We start from the raw sequence: 22,710 nt of genomic DNA on the forward strand, positions 1-22,710 counted from the left end.
CATCTCTGGCTTCTCCTATAAAGAAACCAAAGATGTAGGCTGAGTAATGTGTTGGCTAAGAGAAACAAGTGGTAAATGAGGAAAGAGCTGGAGACCTTTAATTATTAATAGCTTCTATAGCGGTTCTGAAAGGAGTCCCTTACCCTGAAGTTGAGGATAACACCTGGTTGTCTGAGAGAAAGGGCTGGCACTGGAGCAGGTGCTCAATTAATGTCTAATGAACAAATGAGACAGGGCAGAGACAACGATGGGCAACCTGAGAGAGGGCCTTAGCGCCCTGAACAGTGTTTTGATTCAGCACAACAGGTAAACAGAAGCCTTTGGAGAGGGTTCATAGAGAAAGCAATAGATGAGAAACTCCCTGCCTTACTGAAGAACAACTGCACAAACTTTTACACTCAGATTTTTTTTTTTTCAACGACGAGATCTAAAATAATAAACAAGAATTCCGCCTAATAACCAGTCACTGTGGCAAACCCCAGAGACAAGAGTTTTTTCAAGCTTTGGAGCTGCTCTGCCTTCACCCCCCGAAACGTGCTATTGGAGCGACCCAAGGCTTCAAAAGAATAGCAGCAGCTTGCAGACGGTTAAATCACTGTAAATTCAAGCCTGTCAAAAAGGCTTGCGAGCTCCGGGCGGTCGCGGGCTCGGAGCAGCGTCGCCCAGCGGGCAGACGCAGCGGCTGCGCCCCGGGGCCTCCCTCCTCTCCTCAGCGTTCCGGCGCCCGCTCTCCTCCCGGGCGGCCGGCGTGGGGGTGGGGGGACACTCCGCCGGCGATGGGAGGGCGGGCGGCGGCCGAGCGGGCGCCGCTATTGGCTGGCCGGGCGGCGGCGGAGGGGCGGGGCCGCCGTGATTGGCGGGGGCCCCAGCCGAGGGGGGCGGGGCCGTTATATCTGAGGAGTCCCCGTCGCGGCGCAGGCAGTCGGGCTGCTGGAGTGCGGCGCCGCCGCGGGACCCGGGAAGCCGGCTGACGCGCGGGCTGGCGAGGCAGAGGGGGGTTGGTGCGCGGGGCGCGGCGGCTGCGGGGCGTAGGGCAGGGGTCTGCAGGGCTGCCGTCTCCCGGGGGCCAGCCTCGCCGATCCCGGAGCTGGGTCTGAGCCCCGCGCACGCCAAAGACGAGGCGGCTGTGGCAGCAGCGGCGGCCCCAGCCATGCTGTGCTATGTGACGAGGCCGGACGCAGTGCTGATGGAGGTGGAGGTGGAGGCGAAAGCCAACGGCGAGGACTGCCTCAACCAGGTGAGGACCGGGGCCCCCTGCCGGTCCCCTGAGGCCGCGGTGGGGGGGCTCGCGGTGGCGCCGGGAGACGGCGGCGGTGGGGAGTGCGCCTCAGGCGCCCGGCCTGCGCCCCCTCCGTCCCGAGGCCGTAGGGGCGCGCGGCCCCCTTCCCGGCGCGCGCGAGGGTGGCCCGTTGGTGGGGGTGGGGCGGGGGCGCCGAAGACGGGCCGCGGGCCTGCCACCCGGTCCCCCAGCCCGGCACTTTGCCCGAAGAAAGCGGCCCGGCACACCTGCTGCAGGTGGTGTGTGCACGAGGCCGCCTGTCGTCCCCGCGGGGCCCGGCGGCGCCACCTGCGTCCCGGGATGTGGTGGCCGGAGGCGGTCGCAGGTCCCTCGGGTTGCTGGGCAGACAAGCCGGGCCCCTTGCCCCTCGCTGCTTCTCCAGCGGACGGTTCCCCGCCCTGCCTCTCCGGATTTGCTGGGGACGTGGGTTTGGGTCATAAACTCCTTGGTTGTCTGTCAGCACGCGCCTTTCCTTAGGAGTAAAAAACCGTTCCAAACAGCGCCTAGTGGTGTGGCAGACGGCAGGATTTGCTCTCAAGTGTGCCCTAACCCCCCTCGACCTGAGGTGTTTGGAAAGCCTTCTGTAAAGCTTAGCAGACACTTGTGGCGTGTTTCCTCACTGTGTTTATTTTTTTGGAACCCAGATGGTTAAAACTGTCCAAATAATAAGCTGCCAAATCAGCTGTGCAGATTGTGCTGGTGGAGGGAATTCCAGTGATTGGAATAAGAAGGAAAATACCCCGTGGATTCCCTTCCTCAGGCTTTCTGGAATGCTACATTTTGAGAACTCCTTTTGTGCCTGCCTCTATACCACATCTAGTGGTTTAGCATCACTGGAGCCTTAGAACTTTGTTCTTATAGCCTACAACAGGAATTGTAACACCATTGTTGAACTTTGTGTTGTGTTTTTGTTTTTTTTTTAAAACAAAACATATGCAAGAATCTTAGATGGAGTCTTGGTTTGCTTTGACCACATGGACCGCTTGCTTATCTATGCTGCATTCATTTTTGTTTTAGGTGTGCAGGAGATTGGGAATTATAGAAGTTGATTATTTTGGACTGCAGTTTACGGGTAGCAAAGGTGAAAGTTTATGGCTAAATCTGAGAAACCGGATCTCCCAGCAGATGGATGGGCTAGCCCCTTACCGGCTTAAACTGAGAGTCAAGTTCTTCGTGGAGCCTCATCTCATCTTACAGGAGCAGACTAGGTAAAACGATGCTAAAATAAACCAATGTCCAATAGACCTTTGATTCCCTTTAGGGAGAGCCACTGCGCCTTCCCGGAGATGCTCATGGGCACGTTTGTTTTGATACAGAGGTGGTTCATAACTTAGAAGTTTTCCATAGCACAGTTCTTTTGTTGAGGTGAAAAGAGAGCAGCGTAGTTGGCCAGGGGTACATTTTGCAGCTCTTGCGGTATTTTTCTTGTCTTTATAAACAATGGGAGAGCAAAGATGAATTCTTAAAAACATTTGAGATCAGCGCCACAATTCAAAAAAATTTTGAAAAGAAAGAAAAAAGACCCAACTGACTTCCTGATAACAGCGTCTATTGCCCGCTAGTAACCTCTGCCTCAGCAGTGTTACTATAGGTCATTGCAGACTGTTCTAACAGAAAGCAGGAAACAGTTCCTCTTGGGTTACTTAAACTTGGTCAACTTCTTCAGCCTAGTGTCAGATTACAGTGTGTAGCAAAGAGCTCTTTCCAAATTTTTTAAGTTTTTCAGTTTCTTGCAAATTCAGTTAAGAAAACTCATCTCATGCCAGTAGTAACATGCTACCCCACAAATACATTACACATGATTGTTGAGTTTAGATTGTTAAATTTCTCTCTCTACTTCTAGAAAGCTACCAGTAGTGCAAGACAATTGGAGTGTGTGGTTTCCTTTTTCAAACAGAAAATGGATTCTCCCCTGGACTAGATGTAATACTTTTCTCAAGGATGAGCTAAGCTAGGAAACTGGTGTTTAATATTTATTGCTGAAATGCAGGAGAACTAAATCTTAGAGTGGCATATTTATTTTTTAAAAAAAAAAGGAAAATGACTACTTTTAAACACAGCAAACTTTGGATCTTAATTTTAATGTTTTCCTACTTTGGCTTGGAAATTTGCCATGTCCATAAAAAATGTGAGTGTGACAGTTTTGAGTAATGATGAGTGAGCCATATTCTTTAACATTTTTTAGCGTGTCATTTTATTTTTTTGGTTGTTTACCAGAGGATGGCTAGACACATTTTGAAATACTGTTTATTTGAATTTGAAATCTCTGCTTTGCCTTGTCATGGAGCTTTAAAGGGTGAGGGAAATGTTCAATTTTGTATCTGAGAGAAGCTAGTATATTGAATTCTTATTGCTTCTAAAAATGTCTTGCAAAATATTCAAGTAATTCCATGTTTAAGAATGTCTTAGCTGTCTGTATGACATCAGGATAGGTTGCACTTTTTGTTTTCTAAAGCTGATTTGTGAATGCTTCTACTTTACAGTTCAGTTTGATACCTTGCAATTGAGTAAGAAAAAATTATTTGTATATATATAAAACACAGCATCTTGGAATTTTCATTGTTTAGTTTTATCCTGATTTTGCAGTTATTTCAGGGCATCCATTTACAAATCTGTTTTGATGACACAGATTTATTTTTTAAATCTGCAGAAGTTTGGAGGACTAAATACATCATTAAATGGCAGCAGTCATAACAGTATAACGTGCATTTGTATTATAAATGCTTACAGGTTTTACAGTTTGCTACTAGACATTATTTACCTGTGCTTTCTTTTTAATAGAGTTAATGACTATTATCAAATCCATTTTATTCATGCAAGAAATACAGACATTTTATGAATTAGAATTGGAATCAAATTTCCTACTTTATTGACTCAATTGACTTTGACTCTTGAGATTCAAGCCTAATAGCACTCAAAGAGTGTACATACCTGGTTAGACTGGGTAATTTTAATTGATTTGAAATCATACCAAAAAATTCAGGTGATCTAAAATTTTGATTTTAAAATATTGGTGTATTTTACTTTTCTGTGGGGTTGTCTGAAGTAACAATTTTAAGAAAATGCCACCTAAAGTTTATATAGCATTCAGCTTTAATAAATAGATAAAGTGATTTATAATTAGCTTTGTACCTTTTCATTAGGAACATAAGTTGTACTGGGCCCAGTTTTGCTACAATTAGCATTGTGTTTATGTACCAGAACAGGAACACTCATTTTTCCTAATGTTATGTTAACAAGATAAAGCTGGTTGATTAATGTTTTTGATGTTTAATCATTTGTTATAAAATACTGATATAAAATGCCATGGAAGTAAAATAGATCTATTTACATAGTGAGTAAGCTCAACTTTCGCAGTCCAGTTATGAGAGGTGATATTTTAGCATCTCTTAGTTGAGTCATGAGGGTACACTTAGTATACTGAAAGTGTCTGGACAGTTTATTAAATGGTGCTGAAATATCCTGGCCAAGTTGTCCTCTGTGGACAATTAAAGCAGCCTGCTTACAGTAGAGCTGGCCTAACTGGGGGCAGTTCATACATTAGTTTGCATCAGATTAGGGAGGCTGCTAGAGAATGACAAGCGGGAGGGCCTGTCTGTAACAGGAGAGTCCTAGGGGCCACACGGAAGCCCTGCATTCTAGGTTCAACTCAGCCACCAACCACCAACGTAAACAGCCTTCTAAAACTTGAGCCCGGCTGAAAACCCTGAAAGAGTTTCTTTGATCCCTTCTAGCAGATTTTTTTTTCTTAGCTTCTACTTCTCTTTATATCACTTTCCTAATGCTTTTTCTAGATAACATTTCTCTGAAGACAGAAAAAACATTTCCAGTGTCTGCTTAAATTGGTAGATAGAGTTAGTCTGGTCTCTGATGTGGCCTAATTTTAGATTTGATTCTTTACCCAGACTATTTTGTTTGCTCTTGAATGAGGAATTCTGGAAAGTAACCCGAGAGTTTTGTTTAGACTCAGCTGGAACATTTCAGAGAGGAGGACAACAGGTATTTTCAGCAGATGCTTGCCATGCTGTGGATTAAAACGAAACGTGAGACTAATATATTCTGAAAGTGGATCTGAAATCACAGTGATCTTTGAAATTCTTACCTTTCAGAGGCTCTTGGTTATTCACAGCAATTCAGACCAGATTTTGTCAACATTTTCAAAACCAGAGATTAGAGAATTATATGCTTCATCTTCAGGAATGGTATTTATACCATCCACTGCCAATAAAATCTTTCTGTTTCTCCTGACTTTGCCGTGTTTTAGCAGAACTCTGTGTTCTTTGCTAGGGGGCACCCTTTTTAGTTAAGATTCACCAACACCTGAATCCTTTATCCCAGAGAACAATCCTAATACAAGTGCTTTGTGAGTGCTGAAGTACATGTTCAAGGAAATGCCATAATCCTGAACATCACATCCCATTAGGGTCTTAAAGTTGTGATCAGTGATGAGTGTGACTGCAGACCCCAGCTCACTCATCACTCCTTGGAAAAATCTGCTCTAGGCCCACTTAGGAGACTGAACTCTGAATATATTGTGCCGTTTTCCTTTACATTTAATGAATGTGTAGCACTCATTTACTTTTGTGATCATTTGCTTATCGTCAGCCACTCTAATAATCTGAATTCTATTAAGAAAGACCTGATTAACCTTGTATCCCCAGAGCCTGGCAAGTACCTGGTGCATAAATATTTGTTGAATCAATGAATTAAGAACTTGTAAGTCAGTAAAAATGGGGTTAACTGATACTGATAATATAGATTTTCTTGTAGATATTGACAGGTTTTGCCAGTTCGCTTCTATAACCTGAGAAGTTTGAGACGATCTAAAAGAAATCTTACCATTAAATGTTTTCTAGTGTTTCTTCTCGGTTAATAATTTGCTCAGTGCTTGGCATTCTTCTGTTTGCTTGCTTCCTTCGTTTGCCCCCTCTACTCCATTCAAAGCCATTTGTTCATTATGGCTATTTGTTCTTATCAAGGATGAACTACCACCCACTTGGACCTTTTAGGAAGTTCAGATAGTTTTCAAGCTGCAGGCTGGCTTTATCTAATTTCAGCCAATTTGTAGGTCCTTGGTACTTATTAAATTCAGTTTTTCCCTGTCTCCCAACAGAAATCACTTAGACATGTGAAAGTTCAGGAATAATGGCATCACTGAAACCCACAAAGCAAATACCACATGTAAACTATAGGCAGAGATGAGATGATAATCTCAGATCGGTCCACAGCTAAATCACATTGACCCTAGCCCATGCCTGTAATCATGTTCAGAATCTTATAAAACATTGTCACGAGGGTAAATGTTGATTACAGAACTTAGCTTTGTGTGATTTAGGATGGGTAAATTCCATAAGATGCATTGTAGGAATATTATGTTCTTCATATCAACTGCATGTCTGAGAGTGGAACAACACATTCTTTTTTTTTTCTTTTTATGCACAAGTATAACATAGGCCCCAGGAAAGTAAAAAAGGTTAAAAACAGACATGTATATTATTTTCAAAGAAAGTATTAATTACATTTCTGAATTCTAATTTATTAAGTCTTTCTGCTCAGTATATGGGATGTTTGTGTGGTTTTATGTTTATTTTAGCCACAGGATGCCCACCTGGGCACCTTCAGTCTCTTTTTGAACTTCTGATACTTATATATACATATAAAAGATCAGAGAACATTGAGAAATTGATTTTTATGTAGCCAAAATGAACTTTTCATTTTGAATGTCATTATAAATAAAATCTGACTATTTAGAGGGCACTGGGGGTCAGACCCAGGGTGACCAGTGGGATTGGGTTCCAGGTATATTTATTCCCTGATTCCAGGCCTCTAATCTAGATTGCTGAGAAAGATCATAGTTGACACTATGAAACTCTGCGATTGCCTGAATTGTTATTTGCCCAGGGACAGCTATCCCCAGTGAGTGAGTAATCATACCTTTTAGAAATGAGATTTTATGCTTCCAGGTATTTTTCTGGAGTGAGTTGTAATCAATTTGAAGTTAGGAATTTCTCTCACCTGTACCCTCCTTACCGTTTAACTGCTTTGGAGACTGAGGAGGAAGCAAATTTATCAGTGATTCCCATTTTACATTTTGGGCTTTGAGAAAGATTTCCTTAAGCCTGAATAGAAACCTGGCTTGGTAATTATTGGCTGTGACAGGTTTCTCAGTTGCTAGCTTTCCATGAAGTGTGTTAGATTTGATGGTTCATTTTAGTTATGGCTCCTCATTTGAATTCTGAACCTTGATTTTTACTAGTATTTTTACTAGTTTTATTTTACTAGGATTTTTACTAGTATTATGTTCTCAACCTCTTACTATAAAGATTTTCAAATGTACAGATCAGTTGAAGATTTTTACATTGAACACCAAAAACACCTAGATTCTGCTATTAACAGTTTAATATACTTGTTTTAGTGCATATTTATCCACTTATTGGTCCCTCTACCCATCTATCAGTCTATTTATTTTTGATGCCTTTCAAAATAAATTATAAGTACATATCCCCCTAAATATGTCACTATGCATACCATTAACTAGAACTCAGTCTTTGCCTCCAGTTCTTTTTTTCTTTTGATATAAAATCTATATATGATGAAATGCATAAATCGTAATATTCCACTTAATGAGTTTTGGCAAATAGATGTACCTGTTTAAACGAAACCCTTATTAAGATTTAGAATATTACCATCACTCCAGAAAGTTCCCTCATGACCTTCTGCAGTCATTCCCCACTTCTCCACCCACCCCACTCCACAACCAGGTTGTATGTTTTTCCAGCGTAGATTAGTTATGCCTGTTCTACCTCTTGTCAGTGGAAACACACAGTAGGTATTCTTTTGTGTCTGGCTCCTTTTGTTCATCATAAATTTTTTGAGACCCATCATCTTGTTTTATACATCAGTGACTTATTGCTGTTTATTGCTGAATAGTATCCCATTGTATGTACTGCTATTTATCCATAGTCCATTGATGAACACCTGTTTTCCAGCTGTCATGAAGAAAGTGGCTATAAACATTCACGCACAAGTCTTTTTTTGTAGACACGTGTTTTCATTTCTCTTGAGTAAATAAGATTGAAAAGCTGGGTCATAGAGGAGGTAATTGTTTAACTTATAAGTAACTGCCAGACCTTTTCCAGAAGCAGTTGTCCCATTCTGTGCTCCTGTCAGCAGTGTATGGGGGGCCAGTTCGTCCACATTCCTGCCAGCCTTCTGCTGGGTTTGCAGTGCTAGCACATTGTGGTTTTAATTTCTACATCTCTATTGATTAATAACACTTTCTCATCTGCTTATTGGCCTTTCAAACATCTTTTGTGAAATACCTGTTTGGGTCATTTGCCCGTATTTATTGAGTTGTTGCCTTTATTTTTGAGCTGCACACATTCTTTGTATATACCAGTTTTTTGTCAGATATTTGTTTTATAAGTGTACTTTTTTCCGTGATTTGCATGGTCTTTTTTTTTTTTTTTTATGCCTTTTGACTGGAAGAAGTTTTTAATTTTGGTGAAGTTTCACTTAAAGCACTTTTTTCTTTTGTGATTTTTGCTGACTGCGTCCTGAGAAACCTTTGCCTGTCTCCAAGTCATAAAGATAACTCTCCTGTGTTTTGTTCTAAAAGCATTACCATTTTAGCTTTTATATTTAGGCCTGGATCCATCTTGAACTGATTTTTGTTGCACTGGAGTTTAAGATACAAAACAAACGTATAGCAATTCTGTTCTGGTTTGATAATTTTTAAATATAACCTTGCAGTTAGAGCTTGTGGTTTAATGACTCATTGAACTGAGGCAGGCGTTCAGGTGACCGCAGTGGGTGTCTCACTCTGTGAGGAACTAACCAGCTTTTAAAATGGAGAGCCAGGTTCAGTCAGTCTCTTGGGGAGAGATTCACTTCAGTTATTGGGACTGGAGAGTTTAAAAAAATAAAACTGTTTAGCAATTTGCCGGCAATGCAAGAGACGTGGGTTCAATCTCTGGGTCTGGAATATCCACTGGAGAAGGAAATGGCAACCCACTCCAGTATTCTTGCCTGGAGAATTCCATGGTCAGAGGAACCTGGTGGGCTACAGTCCATATCTGCAGAGAGTCGGATGCAACTGAGCAACTAACACTTTCACTTTCAGCCATTTTAGAGATGTGTTAGTTGGTTACTTCATCTGGAGTGTAATAGTGAATGTGGATATACTTGTCTTATATTTGTGTCATGAAAAGCTTTTCAAAATTACATAACCGGCAAGATAACTGGAGGGCAGTAATAGAGAGTAGCTGTCTGTGATGAGCAGATCCACAACTCCCGATTGGTTTGCAGAAGATTCTGCTTTGATTATTAGATGATTTCTTTGTGAGACAAGCCAGAGTTTAGAGGAGAGTACTCTGATTACAGTTCTTAAAAGATAAAAGACCTGATTTTATGGCTTAAAATTGTGGAAAGAAATTCATTTTAAACATAGAGGAAATTCTAAATACGTACTTCAAAACCAAACATATAAAGGATGTGTGGCTCTTTCTTTTAAATTAAAATATGATATATCCTCATATTTATTCGTATTTTCTTTTTTTTTTTTAATCTTCCCTAATGCCGCGGTAAGTGTGAATTCATGAATGCAAAGACATGAGTTAGCTAGAACTTTTCACTTTGGGCTTCCAAGCCCCATCCTGTGCTGAAGGTATCCAATTTCTTAGTAACTGAGTAAAACTCCAAGAATCATGAATTTCAAGGTTCAGCTAAAGGAATGTTTAGAAAATGAGCTTATGTCTGTTAGGATGTAGTCATAGACATTAAGACAAATTATTTTTTCAAAGGCTTTCTTTCTGTTTATGCTTCTAGCATGTAGCCTAAATTGAATCAGATATGCCAGTCACGTTTGATCTTTAGTTAAAAAAAAAAGCAATTCACTGCAGGTCTGACTCCTTTGATCACATCTACTTATTTTGATACTATTGGTGACCTTTAACCCAGCCTACAGAAAAGGAGAGGGTGAAATCCATGAACCAGTCAGTTACAGGCCAGATGATTCAAGGGACAATAATAGAAGAAAATACTTGACTTAGGACCACACCTAACTATTGAGCCATCCCTGGATTCCTTGCTGGCAATGGTTCTGCATGCTCTGTCATCCTCCTTCTTGGGAAGAGCACATTAAATAAAGTCTGCAGACGGCCTGCCGCCACTGTGACCTTTGCTGTTGCTGCTCCACTCCTGGAGAGCATAAACTTGTCACCTAAGTGCCAGTTTGCAGCCAGAGTTATTTTGATAGGATACTTTCCTTCACACCAAAAGGCTGTAAGTTCCATCGAAAAAGGAACTATCAGATATATTCACCCTGGAACCCCAGAACTCCAGCATAGGACTTGGCACAGAGATGATGCATGACGGACTTGTTGACTTGAAAAGTTGCTTGATAGCCGTGAAATGGCAAAATGCAAGAAGCTCCCTACCAGAATGTTTCTGTACAGAGGAGGATTTTTGTACTTAAGAGGGTAGCAGTTGCAGTACAACTGCAGTACAACTGTATACTTCTACCTTTGTGGAGTATGTAGAAAAGGCTATTGCCCTCCACCCCCTTTTTAAAAATTCCAACTCACATGCCGAGAAAGGATCAGTGTTACTCTCAGGCCACTGACCACCTGTTAGTATTTTGTTATTGCTTCTCTGCCTTTGATTTTGGCAGCTGTCTGTCTAGAAGTTGGCATGGATAGTTTAGGAAAAGAAATTGGATTGATTTTGAACCTCTTCTTTTGCCGGCTATACTAGTCACTAACTTAATACCTAGGAAATCAGTTAAAAGACACTTTCACATAAGCAGTGATTAAATTGAGAAGACTTAGTTTGGGTAATACCCTTAAAAATCTTTCAGCACATACTTTCTTGTTTAATGTAAGCATATACTGAGGTTTTTGTTCGCTGCTAGCATGTCCTCTGATGACTGCAGAGACAGAAGTAGATAAACCAAGATGAAGTTTACTGAATGATTGTCTAAAAAGCCTTCTGGGGGCTGAAGAAGTGTCGCAACACCAAGATTTTGTGGGACTGCTAGATCTCAGTCTTTGGATATTTCAAAACAAGTTATTTTTGTAGTCATTTCTTTCCCCCAGTAGGGCCCCCCTTCTCAGTTTAGCAGTATGTCAGAAATACTTTAAAGACAAGCACATGTTTGGTTTAATAAAAACCATGCTTATCTTCTCTCACTGCTATTATGCTTTCTTACTGTGGTTTCTTCATAGGGGGCTTTGGATGAAAAAAAAAAACTGCAGTGTTTGGCAGAGTCTGATAATTTTAAACATTTCTTTATCATTGTAGAAAGCACAAAACGTTGAATTTAAGCATTTTTTAAAGGAGGATTAATGGCTCTTGTCAACCCAAAGTTTTGAGACACTCAACAGTGCCCCTCCTTGTTTGTTCTAGCCCCAGGTTCTCCTACCTCCTTTTCTGGCATTGTTCTCCTTATCCCTTCTACCTGGATGTCAGACAACAAAACTAACATAAATAAAAGTGACTTGAGGACTAGAATAAGGATATCCAGCTGAAGGGGCAAGCTGAGTGTAGCAGCCCTGTTCAGAGACTTACAATGATGATCATAATTCATTTGTTAATGGAGGGAGTAGTGTGGCATTTCAGCGTGTTTGAGAGGATGTATTGAGTCATCAGGGAAAGTTATACTTCTACATTTGCCAGAGACAAATTTCATAACCCTGGCCAATCTGTCTATGACAGTTTAAACACTCTGTTCAGAGTCTTAGGCAATACAAACTGTCAGGTAACAACATCTGAAGTTTTCAAGGATTCTAAGTTTCACTTACGTTTTGGTAAATGTGAAATGCAGTGTTGTACAATTAGGACAGGGTCAGATGGAATGAAACTAGGATGGGAATATGAACTAATTGCAGACAGTGTGTAGTTTTATGTACATTTATAGAACTCTCTGATGTTAGACGCACTTAGAAAGTCAGTTTACATGCAGCTAAATGGTTTGTGTGTGAATTAGACAAACAGGTATTCAGAAGAGGGGATAGGAAGAGTGGCCTTTCAGGACAGAGGGAACAGCAAGACCAGAGACGTGGGAGTGTGAATGAGCTTGGTTTTTCCAGAAAAAAAGAGTTGTCCCTTTCCTGGGGCATAGTGGCTGGAGGGAATGACAGGAGTGCACGTGTGTTTGCTCAGTCGCTTCAATTCTGTCTGACTCTCTATGACCCTACGGACTGTAGCCTGCCAGGCTCCTCTGTCCATGGACTCTCCAGGCAAGAATACAGGAGTGGATTGCCATGCCCTCCTCCATGGGATCTTCCTGACCCAGGAATCGAACCCGCGTCTCTGATGTCTCCTGCATTGGCAAGCATGTTCTTTTATCACTAGTGCCACATGAGGTGGCTGGAAATCTGGGGCAAGACGTTGAGAACTCTGGGTTCATGCTGACAGTGTGCTTCCTTGGCAAACAATGGGGATGTCTTGAAGGATTCTGAGCAGAGGAGTGGCAAGTCTATATCAGAAGCAAGCAGCTTGGAAGATGGATTCATGCAGAATCTAGAAGAGAGATCAGCTTAGGGGATACTGTAAATTCTCTGATAGTTGAGAGCTACAGTAGGACAGAAGAAGTAAAAATGGGGAAAATGGAACTGGATTTAAAGAATTTTCAGAGACAGATTAGGCAGAAAGAAAATGAAGAATCAAAAATTGAGTCTGTCGTAGAAGTAGCAAATCAGTCTCTGGTTTCCACTTGGAGAAAAAGTGGGTTTGGGGAGGAAGACAGTTTGGCTTCGAACAAGGTGAAATTGGGATACTGAAGAACATCTAGGGGAGAAGTCTGTAAGCTCTTGCACATTTGAGTATGATCCTTAGGAGAGAAGTTAGGGTGAAAATGAGAGATTTGAGTGTCATTTGAATAAGATATCAGTTACACATCAAGATAAAGTTTTTCTGATTAAGATCATTTCTTTTGAAATGTATAATGCAGAGACGTGTATATAGTTATTATGTGTGAATGTAATCTTTAGACTTATTTTGCCTGACTATTCATGATTTTAATAAAAGGTCTGTAAGTGTAAGCATTTCCCAGGTAGCTTTCTCCCCTGCTCTGTTTTCCTTACTTAAAAGGGATTATGGAACTGCCAAGCAGTGGGTCTGATAACCATGTTAGTCCCCCAGCATAACCTCATTCTTATATTACTTTGTAGGCATATCTTTTTCTTGCATATCAAGGAAGCCCTCCTGGCAGGCCACCTCCAGTGTTCCCCAGAGCAGGCAGTGGAACTCAGCGCCCTCCTGGCCCAGACCAAGTTTGGGGACTACAACCAGAACACAGCCAAGTACAGCTATGAGGAGCTGTGTGCCAAGGAGCTCTCCAGTGCCACCTTGAACAGGTGAGGCCCCACTTCAGGCTTCTGTTTGTTGTCATGGATCTAGCAGATTTATAAGAATCTCCAGGAGAAACATCAAACTATGATAGATAAGGTATTTTGTGAGGTTGAGACTAGACCATTGCCCACTCTAACCAACTGTTTTCAAAAGATTCTTATCCTTTTCTTTGAGATACTAATAAACACAAAATATAATCCACAAAAATAAATGCCATTATACAAAATGCTGTATAACAAATTATAAAGTCTCTGGCCTTTTAAGAATGTAAGTCTCTTAAAAAGTCTATCAGGTATGTTGACCTTTCCTTCCTCCCAGAAAGGATTAAACCAAGAGACTAACATAGGTGTTTTAATTATCTATTCCTGGATAATGAGTTGCCCTCCAAAACTTAGTGTTTTCAAACAAGAAACATCATCTCACAGTTCCCTGGGTCAGGAGTCTGGCCGTGGCCTGCCTGGGTTCTCTGGCTTCAGATCTCTCAGGAGGCTGCAGTCAAGCTGACCGTGGGTTTCAGCCTCATCTGAGGGCTCAGTTGAGGGAAGGATCTGCTTCCAGTTGGGCTCAGGTGGTTTGTTGTTGCCTGGCCTGTGCCCTCACCACATGGGCCTCTTTCCAGGGGCTGTTTGATAACATGGTGACTTGCTTCCCCCAGGACAGGCAATCGGGTCAGAGCAAGAGCGAACACCCAAGATGGAGTCTTTATAAATTAATCTCAGAATTGAGTGACAGCCCATCCCTTCTGCCATAATCTGTTCATTAGAAGCAGGTCATTAATCCAGCCTATACTCAAGGAAGTTACAGAGGGGTGTGGATACCAGGGGGTGGGGATCTTTAAGGACTATATTGGAGGCTGTTCACCCCAATAAATAAAATAAATCCTGCGTAGTTCAGTTGCAAATGACCTAATCAATGCCATATAATGCAATATTATAATGAAACTTAGAAAGTAAACCTAGACAATTGCATGAGACATTCCTACGTATAAATTTCTTACACATATTTTTAGAGATTTTCCATAGTTCTTTAAATTCATCCTCATCTGGCATCCCCAGTAGTTTTTTCTACTAAATATTTAGTAGTTGAGATCTTGAATGGTGCCTTAAAAGTATTTTACAATAAGTTTGCTAAATAGATGAAACATCAATAATATATAGCTTTAAGTTTTTATGATTCATAAATGACAGTGTCAGTCTAATTCACTAGTGAAAATAATAGATTTCTCTCTGAAGACTGCATCAGTTAACCCCTCTGTACACTCTGGCCTTTTGGTGTCTTACAGCATTGTGGCAAAGCATAAGGAGTTGGAGGGGACCAGCCAGGCTTCGGCCGAATACCAAGTTTTGCAGATTGTGTCGGCGATGGAAAACTACGGCATTGAATGGCATTCTGTGAGGGACAGCGAGGGGCAGAAGCTCCTCATTGGGGTTGGACCTGAAGGAATCTCCATTTGTAAAGATGACTTCAGCCCAATTAATAGGTATCCCAAGTCTTAAATTTGTTTAGACCTAAGTGTGTATATACTCTTGTGATTGTGAAAATAGGAAATGAAGAGAAATTTATTAGACAGTCATCCTTTAGGGATAACATGTTTCATTTGGGGTAGGTGCATTCATTTTATTCAGGCCTTGATAACCATTCCATTATTTTTTTTAAATGCAGACTTAAGTGTACTGATGTGGCAGAGTTAATATTTCTCAAATGTCATTCACGGCTATAAAAATCTCATTTCACCTACACACAGTCCCCCAAAACTCACTCCAACGCTCCTCTTCACTTACCCCAAGTGCTTTTCAATGATCCTTTATAACTTGCAAGCAGAGTGCTTATCTGACGGTCTTATCTGAACATCTGGTTTTATGGCTGGGCCACAGCACATGGGAACCTCACTAGGTGCCTGTGCAGTGGCGGACCTCCCCTGAGCTCGCTCACTTTTCTCTTACCCCCTTTCAGGATCGCTTACCCCGTGGTGCAGATGGCCACCCAGTCAGGGAAGAACGTGTACCTGACCGTCACCAAGGAGTCTGGGAATAGCATCGTGCTCTTGTTCAAGATGATCAGCACCAGGGCTGCCAGCGGGCTCTACCGAGCCATCACAGAGACGCATGCGTTTTACAGGCACGTACCCCTCTGTGCTCCATAACCCCAGTGTCTGCCTCGGGGCTGAGGTTTCCAGGTGACAGCAAGCCTCCTATAGTTCCTGGGATCATTGTGTCAGTGAACTGTGTACAGAGTTTAAGAAATCGGCTATTTGTGAGCCCTTTGTTTCTGCCCTAGCAGGGGTCCTTCTCAGCATCATCCTGCTTTCCTTCAGGACGTGTGCATGTGGCGTGGAGGGTGTGAGTGTGAGCTGCACGGACTCGCTCCACTGCTCAGCTCTCAGCCCATTTCCTCACCCCGCGCCCGCCCCGCCGAGGTAACCCTGAGCGAGGGCTTGTTCAGCCGCTCTTTTTGCCCTTTCCCTGCAGGAAGACCCAAGTTGTTTTTCCTCCCTGGGAGTCCTGAGTCCTCAGTGTGTGGTGAGGATCCCTCGATAACCATATTGATTCCCTCATTTCTGAGGGTGCTTTAGCGTTGTGATTTGACTCAAATATTTGGAAAATCAAAAGCTACAAAATGTAATTGGCAGGCAAATGAACTTTTTTATGTTAAAATAGACACACTGTGAAGCAGAATGGAAAATTTGTAGAAATTTTTAGCATAAATCCAAGGTTACAAAGAAAAACGTCCCTTTTCTCGCCATAAGCTGCTTTCGACTGTAGCTACTGTCCCTAGAGGGGAAGGTGCCTCTGTGTTCACCGCTGCCGGACCAGAGGGCCTTCCTCAGGAGACATTTGAGGAGACAGAGGTGGCATCATTGAGATGCTTAACACATACGAGAGTGGAAGGATTTATTTTCAAGCATGCAGACAAGCATGTTAAATGTCTGAGGACATGAGCCTCCCTGTTCACTGCAGCATTTAAGGTCCGGCTTGTGGGGACCCCCAGGCCTGTCAGCACTGAGTTGGGTGTTGCGTCTCTGTCTGTAGGTGTGACACGGTGACCAGTGCCGTCATGATGCAGTACAGCCGAGACCTGAAGGGCCACCTGGCTTCTCTCTTTCTGAATGAAAACATCAACCTGGGCAAGAAGTATGTCTTCGATATTAAAAGAACCTCCAAGGAGGCGTACGACCACGCCAGGAGGGCTCTGTATAACGCGGGTGTGGTGGACCTCCTGCCCAGAAGCGACCCCAGCCCCCCGAACTCTCCCCTGAAGTCCTCGGAGAGCAGTACCAGCTGCAGCAGCTGCGAGGGCCTCGGCTGCCAGCAGACCCGTGCCCTCCAGGAGAAGCTGCGCAAGCTCAAGGAGGCCATGCTGTGCGTGCTCTGCTGCGAGGGCGAGATCAACTCGGCCTTCTGCCCCTGCGGCCACACCGTGTGCTGCGAGAGCTGCGCCGCCCAGCTCCAGGTGAGGGTCCCCCGGCTCCAGGTGAGGGGGTCTACCTGGTTATAGGTGAGGGGGCCGCCCAGCTCCAGGTGAGGGTCTACCGGCTCCAAGTGAGGGGGCCGCCTGGCTCCAAGTGAGGGGGCCGCCTGGCTCCAGGTGAGGGGGTCTACCTGGCTCCAAGTGAGGGGGCCGCCTGGCTCCAGGTGAGGGGGCCGCCTGGCTCCAGGTGAGGGTCCACTGGCTCCAAGTGAGGGGGCCGCCTGGCTCCAGGTGAAGGGGTCTACCTGGCTCCAGGTGAGGGGGCCGCCTGGCTCCAGGTGAGGGTCCACCGGCTCCAAGTGAGGGGGCCGCCTGGCTCCAAGTGAGGGGGCCGCCTGGCTCCAGGTGAGGGGGTCTACCTGGCTCCAGGTGAGGGGGCCGCCTGGCTCCAGGTGAGGGGGCCGCCTGGCTCCAGGTGAGGGTCCACTGGCTCCAAGTGAGGGGGCCGCCTGGCTCCAAGTGAGGAGGCCGCCTGGCTCCAGGTGAGGGGCCGCCTGGCTCCAGGTGAGGGGGGGCCGCCTGGCTCCAGGTGAGGGGGTCTACCTGGTTATAGGTGAAGGGGCCACCCAGCTCTAAGTGAGGGTCCACCCGGCTCTAGGTGAGGGGGCCGCCTGGCTCCAGGTGAGGGTCTCCCTGGTTACAGGTGAGGGGGCTGCCTGGCTCCAAGTGAGGGTCCACATGGCTCCAGATGAGGGGCTGCTGCTTAGCTGGCTGCCACGGGCCAGGTGCTGACTTGTGGAGGCACTGATGGAGAATGTCCATGTCCACCCGGGGAAGGTCTTTGTATTTGGTGACTAGGAAGGTGTGGCCCTTAGGAAACAGTATAGGTTAGCACAGTCTTCTCGACAATGTAATTACTAAACCACAGGCTTCTTTCCAGTCCTGGAAGCAAGGCTCAGATTTACACGGTAAGACATCTAGTTGGTTGGCTGAGCTGGGTACTGGGATCCAGGCTTGTTGGGCTGGTCAACTCCTTTTCTGTTTCATGTTTTCTCTGCTTCCTGACATTTAGGAGGATGGTGTCTTTTACTTACTTATTATTTGGGGAAGAATTCTTAGAGTTTTGGGTGATGGTTAACTCTCAATAGGTTGTTGCCTGATTATTTATGATTCCTTTCCTTTTATTACCAACTGTGCCTCTCAGATCCCCTTGGATTGGCTCTCAGTTAGCAAGTCAAACTACTTTTAAAATTTGTACCCAAAATAAAAGTACCTCTTACATAGTAGGTTTTCCTTTCTTGCACCTTGCGTTTCCTTTTACAATAATTTTTTCAGTTTGTTTTCTTCCCCCAGAACTGTTAGCTACATGTCGCTGTGGTTTTATGTAAAATTAGCCCTAAATAACTTCTAGTCCTTAAGAAGCTGCTAATTTCAGGACTATTTTTAGGGCTACACATGAGCCAAGAGGATGCCTGCATCCTTCCTTAGGCTATGCAACACACTCTTTCTCCAGGAGTGGTCATAAATTTGCCTTTTTCTGTCCACCTAGTCTGACCCTCACACCTAAGGCTCACCTGTGGTTGAGAAGGGGATCTGCTTGCTGAGAGGCCAGCCTTGGGGTGGGGGTGGCGGGGGCGGGGGTGTGTGACTGTCCTATGACTGGAGCAGCCATGCTCCCTGGCCACATGGCATCTGCCCAGTGATGTTGCCCAAGCCAACTAGCCAAGGACACAGTCTCTGGAAGGGTCTGACTGAAAACGTGATTAATTTCCTTCAGTTTATACTTTTTCATAATCTTTAGTTTTAGTTACTTTTTAAACTTTTTATTTAGTGTTGGGGTGTAGCCAGTTAATAATGTTGTGATAGTTTCAGGTGAACAGTGAAGGAACTCAGCCATCCATAGATATGTATCCTTTCTCCCTCAAACTGGCCTCCCATCCAGGCTGCCACATAACATTGAACAGCATTCCCTGTGCTATACAGTAGGTCCTTGTTGGCTATCCATTTTAAATGTAACAGTGTGTACCTGTCCATCCCAAACTCCCTGACTATCCCTTCTCCCCATTTTCCCCCCTGGCAATCATAAGTTCATTGTCTAAGTCTGTCTCTTTCTGTTTTATAAGTAAGTTCATTTGATCATTTCTTTTAACTTTTTACCTGTAAAGGGTGTCAGACTTCCCTTGTGACTCAGATGGTAAAGAATCCGCCTGCAATGCAGGAGACCCAGGTTCGATTTCTGAGCCAGGAAGATCCCCTGGAGAAGGGAATGGCAGTCCACTCCAGTATTCTTGCCTAGAGAATTCCATGGACAGAGGAGCCCTGGTGAGCTACAGTCCATGGGTCGCAAAGAGTCAGACACGACTGAGCAATCACACTTTCACTTTCATAAGGGATATCATACGATATTTCTTCTCTGCCTGACTTACTGTGTATGACAATCTCTAGGCCCATCCATGTTGCTGCATATGGCATTATTTCATTCTTTAATGGCTGGGTAATATTCCATTGTATATGTGTACCATAATCTTTATTTTCAATCCTTTGTCAAGTGCAAACTTACAAACTGGTCAGAAAGCAAAGATCTGTCCCAGTGAAAAGCTAGAAATAATTGTGACCACAACGTATTTAGGAAATGCACTGTAACAGGTACCACCGGTAAACACTGAAGACCCAGATCTGTGAAGGGGTCCTAACCTGTAGTGCCGGCTTCTTTTCCAGTCGTGTCCCGTCTGCAGATCACGGGTGGACCACATCCAGCACGTCTACCTGCCAACGCACACCAGTCTTCTCAACCTGACTGTGATCTGATCTGCTGTGCACTTACCGGACATGCCATGTCTCCATGAACTGCACTAGTATAAGCTATAAAAATGATAGACTGTGGAGAGAGAAAACTACTCCAACACCCATCTGCCATGCAACGTATAGGGGGAAAAAAGGAAGAATAGAAAGAATATAACTACTACTCACCGCCAAAATGTACCATGTGTAGAATCAGCACCTGTTGGGTGGCGACCAGGAGGAGCTCTGGGACACAGACACATTCCTTGGACTTTCCTACTTTTTATGATCAAGTAAGGAATCAGGAAAAATCTTTGACATCAGTTAAGTGGCAGCCTAACCCTAAAGTGGGTACCTTTTAGAAAATGATGTTTTAAGTCTCCTTAACGTATCCCAAGGTAAGTTTCCTACCTGAAGCCAATTTTGTAAGAATTCATTTTAAGGATTTACTTGGTTCTTTTTATACGGGTCGTGGAGCTCCGGACATTTTTAATAGGAAAATTTTTCTTAAAGAGATAGTCATCGTTTTAATGTCATTTCTGTTTTTTCTAACTTGTTCAAGAATGATTGGGAGGCAAACAGATTTGAAAATCGATTCGGGGACTTTTTTTTAAAGTGGGCAACAGCGTTGTCAGATTTAAACCAGTCTGGCCAGTGGAAAACAGATCACTCCACATGGATGGTTTCCTATCCCTTCTCCCTCTCTTCTTCTTACCACGTCACCAAGCCTTTCAATGATAAAATGCTACCAGTTTAGTTAGACGATTTCTGTGTAGTAGTTGGCACTCCTTGGGCCTCTTGAGTTGGGGGAACATTTTAATTTAAGGTTGAAAAGGGAGCACATGTTCCTTGGAAGGGAGAGCATTGCTCACCGAGACAAAGCTTCGTGGCATACAAACTAGGAGTGGTTTGTGAGTTCTCTCATGCACCCTGCTCCAGCTTCACCCAGTGGGGTTGCTTTTGCTTGAGCCATCAAGCCTTTTACAGCCTTATCATAGATGTCCTAGATATTGTATGCTTTTTTCTTTTTTGGTAGTAAATGCTTAAGTATTAACTTTTTGTTGACCCTCTATCTTATAGTGGGGTTTCGGGTTTTTTGTTTGTTTGTTTGTTTCTGTATTCTTAATCATGTTTTTCCACTCCCACTTGGGAATTTTGGACGCTGGTCAGCTTGTGGGTTTTCTAGGATGTTGGGAAACCTAGATGACCTTATTGGGTGCAATACTAGCTTCGTTAAAGCTAGAAACCTACACTGTCACTTTACTGAGATTTCTGAGTATACTTTCCATATTGCCTTAATGTAGCAGTAATGTGTTTATGCATTTGTTTCTTTGCACAGACATTTTGTCAATATTAAAACTCTACTTTTTTATGGCACATATTAGCATATAAGCCTTTATTCCAAGAGGTATTTATTTTTTCACTTGTAAAAAAATAATGTTTCCACATAAAGAACTCTGTTATATCCTAGAGGACTTCTGTCTTTTATATTCAGGATAATAAAGACTTTAAAGCAAACATGAGTGCTTGTATCATCATAGTGATTGTCATTTAAGCCAGTAATCATTTAAAAAGAACGTGGATCATATCCTGGCTGGTATCTACTGTGGTCCTTCGTGGAAAGTTTGAAAACGTTCAGGGTATTGGCTCTAACTGAGGAGACTGTTTACCAGTTACTCATTCATCTGTGTTTCCTGGTTTATAGGATTGGAATGTAGGTGACAGTGGGGTCATATGCACAAGCAGAAGAGAAGTTGGGAAAAGGACTTTAAATTTGGAGAAGGAAGGGAGTGGCAAAGTCGGAAGTTAAAAATGTAAACCCGGGTGGTACCACTAGTGTGTGGCCTAGTCAGGACAGGTGAGTGTCTTCCTGAGTCCCAGCAGAGACAGCCCCAGGCTGCAGACACAACGGCTGCCTTCCGTAGGACAGCTTGCCTGCTTCTGCCAGCGCCTTGCTGCCCTACGTGTGCCAGTGTGTGCTCACGAAGTACGTTGTGGAGCAGAGAACAGCACACACAATATAAAGAACTCAGAACTATCTATGGCAGTTGAGTAATTTCAGCTGCTGCAGAAGTTCAGAACAAGTGCAGTGACTTCAAGTAAATAATTTTCTAAAAGTCAAGAAAAGCAAGATTTGTTTTCCACAAGTCAGCCCCCCATCGATTTCTAGGCATTAACTCATTTGTTCAATCCATATATTTATTGAGCACCTGCTAGGTTATTATGCATCACTGGAAATTTAGTAATGATCACGACATGAATGATATAGGACCTAACTTATAATTTACACAGTTTTCTCTCTATATAGAAATTAAATAATATTCAGAATCATAGACTGTTAACACCGGAGGGAATCCTAAGGGTGGTAGTCTCAAAATGGTGGCCAGAATAATGGATAGATGGATGGATGACAGGCCAACAAATGGATGAGATATTGTTCACGCCTCTAGACCATGGACTCCTAAAGTTTAATGACTAACATGAAAACCACTGTTATTACAAAGTGACTTAATAGAGCTATAAGAAAAGTGCCATGGAGGCACAGAAGTTGATGGTTAATTCTCCTTAGGAGCCAGAAACCCTTTAAGCTAAGCCTCAACATTATAGTGGAATTTTACTAGGTGGTAAAGAAAGTATATGGTGCACACGGGGTTAGAGTGCAGTTTGGGGGTCTGGACCACCCACTGTTGTTAATGATGTGGTAAGAAAAGAAGCTCAGAAGGGAATGTGGTTAGAGTTACAATAGTGGACAACCTTGAATTCTAGGCTTCATTTGGACTTGGTTCTCTACTGTGTTCAGAACCGAGAACTTTTGGGGATGAGAGGGTGGCAGTCAGATCTGGTTCTTGCACAGGGAACTCCTACCTCAGAGGAAAGGATGCATAAGAGCA

The 22,710-nt window shown here is 43.4% G+C and overlaps 1 protein-coding gene across 3 annotated transcripts; it reads left to right on the forward strand.

Moving 5' to 3' along the window:
• The first annotated feature begins 912 nt into the window (after positions 1–912).
• Positions 913–21,342, forward strand: LOC122429659 (myosin regulatory light chain interacting protein). Of its 3 annotated transcripts, none has more exons than XM_043450192.1 (7): positions 913–1,237; positions 2,297–2,487; positions 13,450–13,635; positions 14,913–15,110; positions 15,584–15,748; positions 16,660–17,080; positions 19,757–21,342. In XM_043450192.1, the coding sequence occupies exons 1-7, from the start codon at positions 1,151–1,153 to the stop codon at positions 19,844–19,846; spliced, it is 1,338 nt and encodes a 445-aa protein (XP_043306127.1). In that variant the 5' UTR covers positions 913–1,150; the 3' UTR covers positions 19,847–21,342. The 3 variants fall into 3 exon arrangements, with proteins under 3 accessions (XP_043306127.1, XP_043306128.1, XP_043306126.1); XM_043450193.1 differs by lacking the exon at positions 19,757–21,342 and adding an exon at positions 17,581–19,232 and having other exon boundaries at positions 16,660–17,101; XM_043450191.1 differs by lacking the exon at positions 19,757–21,342 and adding an exon at positions 17,316–17,439 and having other exon boundaries at positions 16,660–17,109.
• The last annotated feature ends 1,368 nt before the right edge of the window (positions 21,343–22,710 follow it).

This window comes from Cervus canadensis, chromosome 28 (genome assembly GCF_019320065.1).
Source record: "Cervus canadensis isolate Bull #8, Minnesota chromosome 28, ASM1932006v1, whole genome shotgun sequence".
Classification (NCBI taxonomy): Eukaryota; Metazoa; Chordata; class Mammalia; order Artiodactyla; family Cervidae; genus Cervus; species Cervus canadensis.